The sequence below is a fragment of the Saccopteryx leptura genome, chromosome 2 (genome assembly GCF_036850995.1).
Source record: "Saccopteryx leptura isolate mSacLep1 chromosome 2, mSacLep1_pri_phased_curated, whole genome shotgun sequence".
Taxonomy (NCBI): Eukaryota; Metazoa; Chordata; class Mammalia; order Chiroptera; family Emballonuridae; genus Saccopteryx; species Saccopteryx leptura.
The window spans coordinates 344342644-344355185 of record NC_089504.1 but is presented as its reverse complement, the minus strand read 5'-3'; the positions used below and the strand labels follow the sequence as shown (position 1 = coordinate 344355185).

The following is a 12542-nucleotide window of genomic DNA, read 5'->3' as shown; positions in this document are numbered from 1 at the left end:
CACAGCTTCTTGACTTTAAAATCAATCAAACAGAGCCTGACCAGGCATGGCGCAGTGGATAGAGCGTCAGACTGGGACGCGGAGGACCCAGGTTTGAGACCCCGAGGTCGCCAGCTTGAGCGCGGGCTCATCTGGTTTGAGCAAAGCTCACCAGCTTGAACCCAAGGTCGCTGGCTCGAGCAAGGGGTTGCTCGGTCTGCTGTAGCCCCACGGTCAAGGCACATATGAGAAATCAACCAATGGGCAACTAAAGAACCACAACAAAGAATTGATGTTTCTCATCTCTCTCCTTTCCTGTCTGTCTGTCCCTCTCTCTGATTCTGTCTCTGCCACAAACAAACAAAAAAATCAATCAAACAGTAACAGAAACAAGACAATCCAGTGGGCATTCTGAAGCCCAGCACACTAACAGGATCTGGGAAAGCAGGCAGCATAATAATGCAGCTTCAGTGCACGACTGCAGGGAGTGGGGTGTGGAGGTGGGTGAGGGATGAGATTTGACTTGGGGGAGAACACACAAGACAGTGTAGAGATGTGTTATAGAATTGGGCACCTGAAACCTGTCTAATTATGCTAACCGGTGTCACCTGAATAAATTCAATTTAAAAAAAAATGCAGCTTCATGTGGGAGTATTCCCTTTGAGTTCCCCCTTTTCACTGGAATTCTGGTCTCCTCTTCCCATCTAGGGAGGGAGATTTCTGAGGTGTAAGTGCTCAGTGCTCTGATTAGAAACACAACTAGAAATGGAAGTTCTCCCAAAGCAAGTGAACTGTGGCTCGTGGTATCTCTGGGTTCAATCTCATCGCCTTGCTCTGTGCCTCTGTTGGAAGATTCAGAGCTGATCTGAACCTGGACCGTAACAAGGGACATCTGGTAGGATGACCTGCCCAAGACGACCTTGGGTTGAGAAAGAAGACTTCATACCATTGTTGAGGTTGAAGAGGAAGCTGGACATGTATTTGTCATAGACCTTCCCTCGTCGGTCTGCCTCATCCTGAGAAATGAGCTGCAGAGACAGACAAGAACAAGGAGATCAGGCTGTCTGCTCAGGGCACAATCCCCTGCCCCTGAACAGGAGGGGGAGGGGCAGTGGCACATCTAGGTGCTTGCTGAGGATTATAGCATACTGAGCTCAGTTATTTCATTGCAATCCTTACCCAGGCTGGCCAATGTTATGCTAAAGAGTCCCCCCACCAGCCCCTTTTGTGTGGCCTCAGCTGCCAGAGTTGAAAAAGAGTGGTTTGTTTCAGGACTGCGAACAGTTCTGTGGGATCCCCCAAAAGGCCCTGTGAAAACTCAGCTGAGTTATTTAGAGATTAATTCACAGAAGTCTGGACCACAGAAAATCAGAGTTTCTCATCAGTATCTCCCCAGATAAGAATGTGGGCCAAACTGATAGCACTCACCTCACCACAGTATTCAGAAATGAACTCATTCTTCTGCACAGACTCTTTAATGAAGGTGCCCCATCCAGCCACATCTGAGGGGGCCAGCAGCAGGTGCTGGGGAAGAAGGAGTCAAACCTCAGACTACAGGGTGTGTGAGTGAGGGGGTATGCGTGCTGGAGGTGCACGTGTATGATGTGGGGCAAAGTGGAAAGAACTACCAACTGTTAAGAGGATCTGAAAACAGAAAAAGGTGTAAGCCATTCTGTTCTTGTGGGAGGAAAAACAAAAAGGGAGGTGGGGAAAGGAAACATGACGCCCCTTCCTCTAGACCTGGGGACCTTCTGGATCTGACTCTGGGCATTCACTGCTATGTGTCAAATAAAAATAAACATCAATGACCAGTCCATCCTTCTGCGCCTTTCCATCTGGCCAGTTTAGTCACTTTTCTAATCCATCACTGGGACAGAAAACTTGACTAATTCAGTAAAAGTGTGTCTTTTAGAATTTACCAAGCACTTTCAAGTACAAACCTGCCAAGGAACTGGTAGAAACAGGCTGCTGGGAACTATCCAGTCTCTCCCACATCCCATAACCCGGCCTAAAGCCCTGAGAAAGGCCCCCACCTTCTTGAGGCCCCGCTGGATGCTACAGTTTTTGCAGGAAACCACTTTGCAGTCCCAGTGCTCTGAGGCCCCGCAGGTGAGACACAGGTCCGGGTCACACTCTCGCACAGCCAGATAGCAAGGACACTGCTTGGTATTGCACTGGGTCTTACAGCGACAGCCAGGGAAGCGATTCTGACCTGGGGGGACAACAGGTAAGGGTAGGAAGAGAAGCAGGCTAATGCTGGGTCAGGTTTGACTCAAGGGACAGCAGAGAAGTAAATGTTATGTGTTCAAGGATATTTGACAAAACAGAAGTTCCCTTCCCGATAATCATAAAATCAAAAAACATTTTTTCTGGCCCTGGCCAGTTGGCTCAGTGGTAGAGCGTCGGCCTGGCGTGCGGGAGTCCCGGGTTCGATTCCCGGCCAGGGCACACAGGAGAAGCGCCCATCTGCTTCTCCACCCCTCCCCCTGTCCTTCCTCTCTGTCTCTGTCTCCCCCTCCCACAGCCAAGGCTCCATTGGAGCAAAGTTTGCCCAGGCGCTGAGGATGGCTCTGTGGCCTCTGCCTCAGGCGCTAGAATGGCTCTGATTGCGGCAGAGCGACGCCGCAGATGGACAGAGCATCTCTCCCTGGTGGGCATACCGGGTGGATCTCGGTCGGGCGCATGCGGGAGTCTGACCCCCTCCCCGTTTCCAACTTAAGAAAAATACAAAACAAACAAACCCCCCCCCCAAAAAACCATTTTTTCCAAAGAAAATGGAGTGCCTCCCAACATTTATGCTTGAGAGTCAAAAAAGCAGGTTTGACTACAGAGATGTATTTCCTAGAAATTCCCCAACAGTGAACAATGTTTTCCCTTCTCCTTGATGGCAGAATTTGGAAGGGAGGTGGATAGTGCCCCCTCCCAATGAAATCAGTGTTTTTCACTGGTAAATAGCCAACATCAAAACAACAATCATTTTGAAAACAGAATGCATCCGTTCTGTGTCACCCTCCCCCCCACATTGCCCTCCCCAGTACCAGCACCCCTCTGCTGTGGTTCAGAGTGGTATCTGCTATGGGTTGGGAGTTATTTTCAGCACAAACGCCTGGGCACCAGGTTCTGCAAGCTCTGGGGACTGCCATCAAACTGCCCTGAAGGGGGAAGGACACAGTGTGATAAGAGGTGAGAGAAGCCCTTCTGGCCTCTATCCTACCTCCTGCTGACATCCAGACATACTTGATATTAAAACTCCAGGTATTAAACTGAAATAGACATACACAGGGTTGTAACCTTTATCTGTTATAAAACATTCTGGGAAGGGAGGCTGTAACTGCACCATAAGGAAAAAGATTCCTGTTATCTCTTAATTCTGCCCTAGATGGTAAAATTGGGGAAATAACTGATTCTGTATAATTATTGCTTTTAGAATCATATATGTAAGGGTTTTTAAAAAATGACCTTTCCAGATCTTAAGTCTCTTGTAGAATGCTTAAAATGCAGCAGCCAGGAGAGCATCAGAAGGCCCCTAAGCAGCAAAAGGCACAGGAGGGAGGGCAACCGGGGATGCCCTGGGGCCGACTGACTGGGCCGGCTCCAGGGAAAACAAAGAGCTCTTACAGTCCGGGTTGCACTGGCAGAACTTCTCACAGAAATTCTGAGTCATGATGCAGGGGCAGGTGCTGTCACAGGGGCGGTCCGGGTGGTCGCAGGGCTGGTAGTTGTACACTTGTGTGGAAGAGTTATCTAGGACAGAAGAGAACAGTGCGCTGCTGGGCCCAGGCTCCCGAGCGGCCCTCCCTCCCCACTGTCTGACGGCGCTGATTCAGAGGAGGCTCGTTCTAACCATAACCTTGGACACTCATTTGACACCGGAAATGAGAGGCAATCCTTGATGATAATTGTTCATAAAAGCTACAATGGGGTCATTTGTTTTGTGGGGAAAGTGTGGAAATAGCCCAGGACTGTAGCGCAGCTTTCTGAACATTAAATGAAGTCCAGGACCAGGAAAGCCAGAGGCCACAAGGTCCGTTAGTCTACCTCCTCAGTGGTCTCTGCAGCTGCAGTGAGAAGCTGAGCTGTTCTCAGCTGCTGCAGAAAAACCGTAACCCATGGAAGCGGTGTCGGGTCAACAAGTACAGCTGCAGGTGGGGCGGAGGACGGCCACAGTGGTGAGACTTGGAGCTGCACTGTCGAAGGCCCTGCTGGAACCTACCTTTCTTCAGCTGAATCTTCCTGCAGTGTGCAGCCCACAACCTGAAAAAGAGACAGGATGGGTCTGGGTCATGATTCTGGGGAACTCTGTAAACGTGGGTAAAGGACAATGCAACCTACTCCGAGGGACTGCAGTTTGATAACTGGGGATTGTCCTTCCAAATCCCCCCACAGGAGGCCCCTGTTCTGGTACAGGGCAGCTAGAGTCCATCCCAAATCCCACTGGCCTATGCTTCAAGATTTAAACATAAGCAACAACCCCCTTAACAAACAAACATATATAAAACAAAAAATAGACACCAAACAAAATCCAACCCTCTATGTCTAACACTATTGTTCCTCCTTCTCCCCTGCCTTTGGAGGGGTGGAGGGGTGGAGGGGTTGGGGGGTGGAGGGATGGACGGGTGAGGGGGTGGGGGGTGGAAGGGTGGAGAGATGGAGGGGTGGAGAGGTGGGGGGTGGAAGGGTGGAGGGGTGGGGGTGGAGGGTGGAAGGGTGGAAGGGTGGAGGGGTTGAGGGGTGGAGGGGTGGGGGGTGGAAGGGTGGAGGGGTTGAGGGGTAGAGGGGTGGGGGGTAGAGGGGTGGAGAGGTGGGGGGTGGAAGGGTGGAAGGGTGGAAGGGTGGAGGGGTGGAGGGGTGGGGGGTGGAAGGGTAGAGGGGTGGAGGGTGGAAGGGTGGAGGGGTGGAGGGGTGGAGGGGTGGGGGGTGGAGGGTGAAAGGGTGGAGGGGTGGAAGGGTGAAAGGGTGGAAGGGTGAAAGGGTGGAGGGGTGGAAGGGTGGAGGGGTGGAGGGGTGGAAGGGTAGAATGGTGGAGGGGTGGAGGGGTGGAGGGGTGGGGGGTGGAGGGTGGAGGGGTGGGGGGTGGAGGGTGGAAGGGTGGGGGGTGGGGGGTGGAAGGGTGGAAGGGTGGAGGGTGGAGGGATGAGGGGGTGGGGGTGGAAGAGTAGAAGGGTGGAGGGTGGAAGGGTGGAGGGGTGGAGAGGTGGGGGGTGGAGGGTGGAAGGGTGGACAGGTGGAGGGGTTGAGAGGTGGAAGGGTGGAGGGGTTGAGGGGTGGAGGGGTGGGGGGTGGAGGGGTGGGGGGTGGAGGGTGGAGGGGTGGAGGGGTGGAGGGTGGAAGGGTGGAAGGGTGGAGGGATGGACAGGTGAGGGGGTGGGGGTGGAAGGGTGGAAGGATGGAGGGGGTGGAGGAGTGGCAGAGTTTCAAGATGGGGAGGTGAGAAGACTTTTCAGGAACACGCTCTGAGTGAAGGAACTGACAGGGAGCGGCCACAGGGACTTCCTTCTACAACTAGAATCCACATCGGTTCCTTCCTTCAATAGGTGATAGTAATTAGGGAACCACGCCAAGGCAGAGTATCAATACTTTTTGTTTTGAAAAAAAACACCTCAAGAAACAAAAACTTCCAACTCTAAGCAAAGGCTAACTAGAAAACAGTATTATGAAACTTAGAAAAACAATACACGTGCCAAAAACAAAACAAAACAACTCTGGTGTTAGGGTTGAGAAGTGGGTACAGTGGTTAACTAATCACCCAATGAGGAAAATGGCCTCAGGGTAGAACCATGAGGCCAGCTCACATTCTACTGGCCAGGAGCTTAAATGGAAAACCAAACAATGATCTCATGATCCACAGCATCTAGGGACAGGGCGCAGGCTGGTCCGCGGCACAGACCCACAGGGAGCGCTGAGAAGGCTGGCCCGCACTTGCGCAATGCCAAAGGGATGGGCAGTGGCTAAAGAGGGAGGCAGATGGGAAGTCCAAGGGGAAGTCAGAGCACACGGAACAGCCTGGCCACAGAAAGTCCTTTGTCCAACCCTTGCCTGTGCTTTCTTTTCTTCTTCTGTGAGGGGTTCATGAGCTCATCTGTTGGCAGCTTCAGGATAAGTGATTCTTTGACTGCAAACTGAAAGACCTGGAAGAGAAATCCAAGAGGTCCTGTCACTCCTTCTTGAGCTAGGCGGTCATATAAGTGACCCAGCCAGGTGCTGGGCTTAGGGGGGCTCTAGAGAGCTCCCAGCAGCTGACTGAGCATCTCTCTAGTCAGGGGGAGACAGAGTGGTGATGGCTCTGAAGTTCATTCTTAACCATTCATCCTGACTCAAGAAAGGAGAAAAACTGAGCACACTTACAGCTTTCCTGTTAGTATCTCTCATTTACAGCTCTGCCTGCCAAGCCCTGCAGGTGGGCTGATCCTTACCGACAGTATCTCTCTTCTCAGGAAGGGCAACTTTGTGTACCTTGTGTAACTGAGCGTGAGAACTGACATATACCAGCACTAGCTCCCTCTGCTGGTACAGAGATGGCAGAGCTGGACTACCCCAGAAGGACAGTATTTCAGGAAAGCTGGCTGCCTTTCATGTGCTTCTTTCTTTAGGGTATTCCTTTTTAGTCTTTTTCCTTCCTTTTTAGTTATAGACCCTTTTGAGAGTTCAGGAAAAGTATACATCTTCTTCTCAGGAAAAGTACACACAAAAATTGTTTTGCACCCAGCTTGATGGATCGTTAGGGTTAAGAATCTGTCTCAGGCCTGACCAGGCAGTGGCACAGTGGATGGAGCGTCGGACTGAGATACGGAGGACCCAGGTTCGAGACCCCAAGGTCGCCAGCTTGAGCGCGGGCTCGTCTGGTTTGAGCAAAAGCTCACCAACTTGGACCCAAGATAGCTGCTGGCTTGATCAGGGGGTTACTTGGTCTGCTGTGCCCCCCCCCCACCCCGGCCAAGGCACATATGAGGAGGCAGTCGATGAACAACTAAGGTGTCGCAACAAAAAACTGATGATTGATGCTTCTCATCTTTCTCTCTGTTCCTGTCTGCCTGTCCCTATCTATCCCTCTCTCTGACTCTTTCTGTCTCTGTAAAAAAAAATAAATAAATAAAAATTAAAAATAAAAAAGAATCTGTCTCAGGGAAATAGGTCTGAGCTCAGCAATGAAAGCAAAGGGCACTTCAATTCTTGGTTCTATTGTCTGTTCTAAGTAAAGGAGGCGTGAAGAAGAAGCCACAGAAACTCCTCCAGAAGCTAGGAGCCTGGTGAGCAGGGTTCAGGCTCTGGCATTCCTTTCTTGTTGGACAGACTGGCCTTACTACCTGACTCCTTGTCCCTGTTCTACAGGGTCTCCTCACTACAGCCCTGTCCTGCCTCAGAGTGTCACTGGCTACCATCAAACTGTGATTACAGTGACGGTATGAGTGAGAAGGCGAGGTCCAGGCCTATCTTTTGGGAGTGTAGTCATGAAATTGTGTGCTAGGACGTTCGTAGGATAAAGCAATAGGAGACTGATGGGAGGAACAGGAGCAGCAGCAGCAGCTGGGGAGCAGGAGTACACTGGGTTAGAATGTCCCCAGAAAGACCTGGGAGCCTGACCAGGCGGTGGCGCAGTGGATAGAGCATTGGACTGGGATGCAGAGGACCCAGGTTCGAGACCCCGAGGTCGTCAGATTGAGCGCAGGCTCATCTGGTTTGAGCAAGAAGCCCACCAGCTTGAACCCAAGGTTGCTGGCTCCAGCAAGGGGTTACTCAGTCTGCTGAGGGCCCGTGGTCAAGGCACGTATGAGAAGACAATCAATGAACAACTAAGGTGTTGCAACGCACAATGAAAAACTAATGATTGATGCTTCTCATCTCTCTCCGTTCCTGTCTGTCTGTCCCTGCCTATCCCTCTCTCTCTCTGAAAAAAAAAAAAAAAGACCTGGGAGTCCCTTCTAGAAAATGAATACACGCTTAAAAGAAAAGGTGGGAACCAAAAAGGAAGCTAAGAGTATGCTGGAACATCCAGAAGAGTTAGATCATGGCTAAGACAGAAATAAGAGTTCAGCAAGGAGGACAGCAGAGCTCCAAGCACTGCTGGGCTGGCCTCCGCAGAAGGCCACGTGTTTGGAGATCCCCTTTATAGCTCAGAAGCACAGGCTCACAAGGGACAGCCTGAGATGGCTTCTCTCCACATAGGCAGGCTTACTGGATGGCAAAGGGCTGGCAGAGCAGTGCCCACTAGTGACAGAAAGGAGGGACCACGCTTGTTCCTGCTCCTTTCAGACAGTACCTGCTTGCATGTCTTGGTCCCCAGAAGCCTTGCTATTGAACAGAAGTTGTTGAAGTAGGTGCCATGAAAGACTCGAAAAAGGGATTCCTCGGCCCCAGTCCATTCCACCGGCTCCGAGGGTGCTTCCACAACACAGAGCTGAGGTGGTGCCGGACTAGCCTTCTGTTTTGTGGGGGTCTGACAGCGAGAGTTAGCCTCTAAGAGAGGAAGAAATAAAAGAAACAAAAGAAGGTGGAATGCAATTGGTCACAAACTCAGAAGTACTGTATTTTATTTAAAAGGCAGCATAGCTAGTAAAAAAAATAGTCCCGGGCCCTGGCCGGTTGGCTCAGTGGTAGAGCGTCAGCCTGGCATGCAGAAGTCCCAGGTTTGATTTCCGGCCAGGGTACACAGGAGAGGCGCCCATCTGCTTCTCCACCCCTCCCCCTCTCCTTCCGCTCTGTCTCTCTCTTCCCCTCCTGCAGCTGAGGCTCCACTGGAGCAAAGATGGCCCGGGTGCTGGGGATGGCTCCTTGGCCTTTGCCCCAGGCACTAGAGTGGCTCTGGTCGTGACAGAGTGATGCCCCGGAGCGGCAGAGCATCGCCCCCTGGTGGGCAGAGCGTCGCCCCCTGGTGGGCGTGCCGGGTGGATCCCGGTTGGGTGCATGCAGGAGTCTGTCTGACTGTCTATCCCTGTTTCCAGCTTCAGAAAAAAAAAAAAAAAAAATAGTCCCTGTCTCCCCTGGTGAACCTGTAGAAAGAATTAACAATTTTATAAAACGTAGTAATGTTAATAACAGATATTGGGAGTGATCCTGGGTTTACCAGAGTCCTTGTGTGGAAAGAAAAGATCATCTTGTTAACTGTACCTGAAGAACTGGAGGCCCAGTCATTGCCTGTGTCCCTGTCACTATCCCCTTCTTTAGTCTCAGCCACAGCAGAGGCTGAAGTGTTGGAGCAGGAAGCACTGACCATGTGGTGCCTTCGCCGGCGACGACCAGAGCACTTGGAGCGAGGATTGTGGAGCATGGCGTATTCCTTTGCTCCTTCCTGCAATGGACACGTTATAGACAGAAAACCAGAATAGGCCCAGAGTCGCCATATTTTATCCCATCATCACAAACCGTCTTCTTCAACATCTGTACTTACACGCAATGATACTGTCTTTCTAATTTGTTTGCTCTGTACCATATAAGTGTGACCATCTGACAGCTGCTTAGCAAACACTGTAACACTTAGAAACTTATACTTCTTCACAAAAGAGCAATCCTTTAAAGTAATTTAAAAAAGATATAATCTATGCATTTTCAACTTTCCAGTGAGTTGTATCTACAATTATTTGTGTATTAGCTGTTTGGAATTTGCGAACACATTCTCCTGTAGATGAGTTGATGAGGTTGAGAGGGGAAAGGACCTGATTGAGAGTATACAGCTAATTGTTCCAGAGTGGGTAAAAGGATCAGGGTTCCTTGTCCCCAGGCCACACTGCTCTTTATATTCTACTGCTCTGTCTCTGTTTCAATAAAATGTGTAATCCCTGAATTTGTACAATATTATTACTTAGTTTTGGAACTTCCCTCCAATTAAGTATATTAAACTTGAAAGAATACTGTTTCACTACTTTATAGCTTTATTTTTCCTTTTTTTAAAAAAAGATTTATTTATTCATTTTAGAGAGAGAAGAGGGGAGAGGAACAGGAAGCATCAACTCCCATATGTGCCTTGACCAGGCAAGCCCAGGGTTTCAAATGGCAACCTCAGCGTTCCAGGACGACGCTCTATCCACTGCGCCACCACAGGTCAGGCTGCTTCCTTTTTTTTTAAAGACCAAATCACTATCATGCAACTTGATCATTTATCATCTTACCAGACTTGGTTACTAAAGACATCTAGCTGTTTCTAAAATCTAAATCTATACATAAAGGATAAAGGTTTGCCATTAATAAGAATATTCAGAACAATATACTGTAGGCCCTAAAGGAAATTCCAAAAGAAAAGTTTTGAAATTCACTGAAACTGATATTATATGCCTATGCTACAATGTGACACACAGAGCATCACTTATAATATATCCTTTTTTTTTTTTTTTTTTTCTGAAGCTGGAAACGGGGAGAGACAGTCAGACAGACTCCCACATGCACCCAACTGGGATCCACCCGGCACGCCCACCAGGGGGCGACGCTCTGCCCATCAGGGGGCGATGCTCTGCCCATCTGGGGCGTCGCTCTGTCGCGACCAGAGCCACTCTAGCGCCTGGGGCAGAGGCCAAGGAGCCATCCCCAGTGCCCGGGCCATCTTTGCTCCAATGGAGCCTCGCTGCGGGAGGGGAAGAGAGAGACAGAGAGGAAGGAGGGGGGGGTGGAGAAGCAGATGGGCGCTTCTCCTGTGTGCCCTGGCCGGGAATCGAACCCGGGACTTCTGCACGCCAGGCCGACACTCTACCACTGAGCCAACCGGCCAGGGCTATAATATATTCTTATATAAAATGTTTAACATAAATATAACTAAGCCTTCAGAACTAATTCTAGCTTATGGGAAATAGGGAATAGAGTAACATTCCCTATTTTAAAGTTAAATGACACCAGGAGGAAACAACAGACAAACCAGAATATGGGACATACTACAAGACAACCAGCCTAAACTTTTCAAAAGAAAAAAAGAATATGGCCTGACCAGGCGGTGGCGCAGTGGATAGAGCGTCGGACTGGGATGCGGAGGACCCAGGTTCGAGATCCCGAAGTCGCCAGCTTGAGCGCAGGCTCATCTGGTTTGGGCAAAGCTCACCAGCTTGAACCCAAGGTCGCTGGCTCGAGCAAGGGGTTACTCAGTCTGCTGAAGGCCCACGGTCAAGGCACATATGAGAAATCAATCAATGAACAACTAAGGTGTCACAACGAAAAACTGATGATTGATGCTTCTCATCTCTCTCTGCTCCTGTCTGTCTGTCCCTATCTATCCCTCTCTCTGACTCTGTCTCTGTAAAAAAAATAAAAATAAAAATGTGGTATTATTGAGACTGAAAAGACATAACCAAATATGATGCATAACTGTATGATCTTGATTTGAAAATAAAACTAACTATTCTTGGTACTGCTAAAAAAAATTAAATATAGAATGGCTAGAGCCCTGGCTGGTTGGCTCAGTAGTAGAGTGTTAACCCAGCGTGTGGAAGTCCTGGCTTTGATTCCTGGTCAGGGCATACAGGAGAAGCAATCATCTGGTTCTCCTCCCATCCCCCTCCACCTTATCTCTCTTTCTCTCTCTCTCTCTCTCCCCCCCCCTCTCTTTTCCTCTCTTGCAGCCATAGCTTGATTGATTTGACAGTGTTGGCCCTGGGCACTGAGGATGGTTCCATGGAGCTGCCTCAGGCGCTACAGTTGCAAGCATGGCCCAAGATGGGCAGAGCACTGGTCCCAGATGGGGTTGCCAGGTGGATCCCGGTCGGGATGCATGCAAGAGTCTGTCTATCTCACCTCCTTTCACTTAAATAAATAAATAAAAATTAAAAATAAATGAGTGCCTAGGTATATTATGAAATTCTTGTTAGTATTCTTAGTTGTAATATGTAAGAAAATGTCTTTATTTTTAGGAGATTCATGCTGAAATACTTAGCAAACAAGCATCACAATGTCTGCAACTAATTTTCTTTATTAAAAAATTTATTGATTGATTCTAGAGAGAGAAGAAGGGAGAGACAGAGATAGAAACATTGATCTGTTCCTATCTGTACAGCCCTGACTGGGGATCAAACCCACAACCTTTGTGTATCTGGATGATACTCCAACCAACTGAGCTATCTGGCCAGTGCTGCAACTTCTTTTCAAAGGGCTCAGCAAAAGATATACAGACACAAATATAAGAATAAAGCAAGTATGGAAAAAATGTTATTAAATTGAGGGAAAAAGTATCTTTCAATTTTATTTACATAACTAAAATTTTTCTTAATAAAAAGTTTGGGGCAAGATAGTTCAGCATTTGAATATGCACTGATTTCTAAAAAGCAATAAAAGAAAACTTGTGTATATACTTTTCTGTAAGTTAAACATACACAGCTCAGTTCAAATAATACAGTTTCAGACTCTGAAATTTGAACAGATGACAATTAGACCAAGAAGCCATCAGTGCTCTACAAACCTCACTTCAGAAGACTAACTTCACAGCTCTACTGCCTCAGTATCTGGGAGCTCCTTAAGAGCAGAAATCATGTTTTATTTCTACTTAATGACCCAAGTGCTATATACTGTCTCACTTGGTTTGTGTTCCCAGGGGCAGAAAGACCAAGGACCATTTCCTGCTCAATTTTCAACAAAGTTTACAGTGGTAGAAC

The 12542-nt window shown here is 49.0% G+C and overlaps 1 protein-coding gene across 6 annotated transcripts in view; it reads right to left on the bottom strand.

Annotated features, from left to right (window-relative positions):
- Window positions 1–12542, bottom strand: part of EZH1 (enhancer of zeste 1 polycomb repressive complex 2 subunit) — a 37400-nt gene that overhangs the window by 3257 nt on the left and 21601 nt on the right. For all 6 annotated transcript variants that reach the window (XM_066364107.1, XM_066364109.1, XM_066364104.1 and 3 more), the window contains 8 exons: window positions 9085–9265; window positions 8237–8433; window positions 6016–6107; window positions 4193–4233; window positions 3598–3723; window positions 2013–2191; window positions 1408–1503; window positions 926–1007 (listed from right to left, as the gene is read on the bottom strand). In XM_066364107.1, the coding sequence (XP_066220204.1) occupies window positions 926–1007; window positions 1408–1503; window positions 2013–2191; window positions 3598–3723; window positions 4193–4233; window positions 6016–6107; window positions 8237–8433; window positions 9085–9265 (994 nt within the window). The remainder of the gene's footprint in view (window positions 1–925; window positions 1008–1407; window positions 1504–2012; window positions 2192–3597; window positions 3724–4192; window positions 4234–6015; window positions 6108–8236; window positions 8434–9084; window positions 9266–12542) is intronic.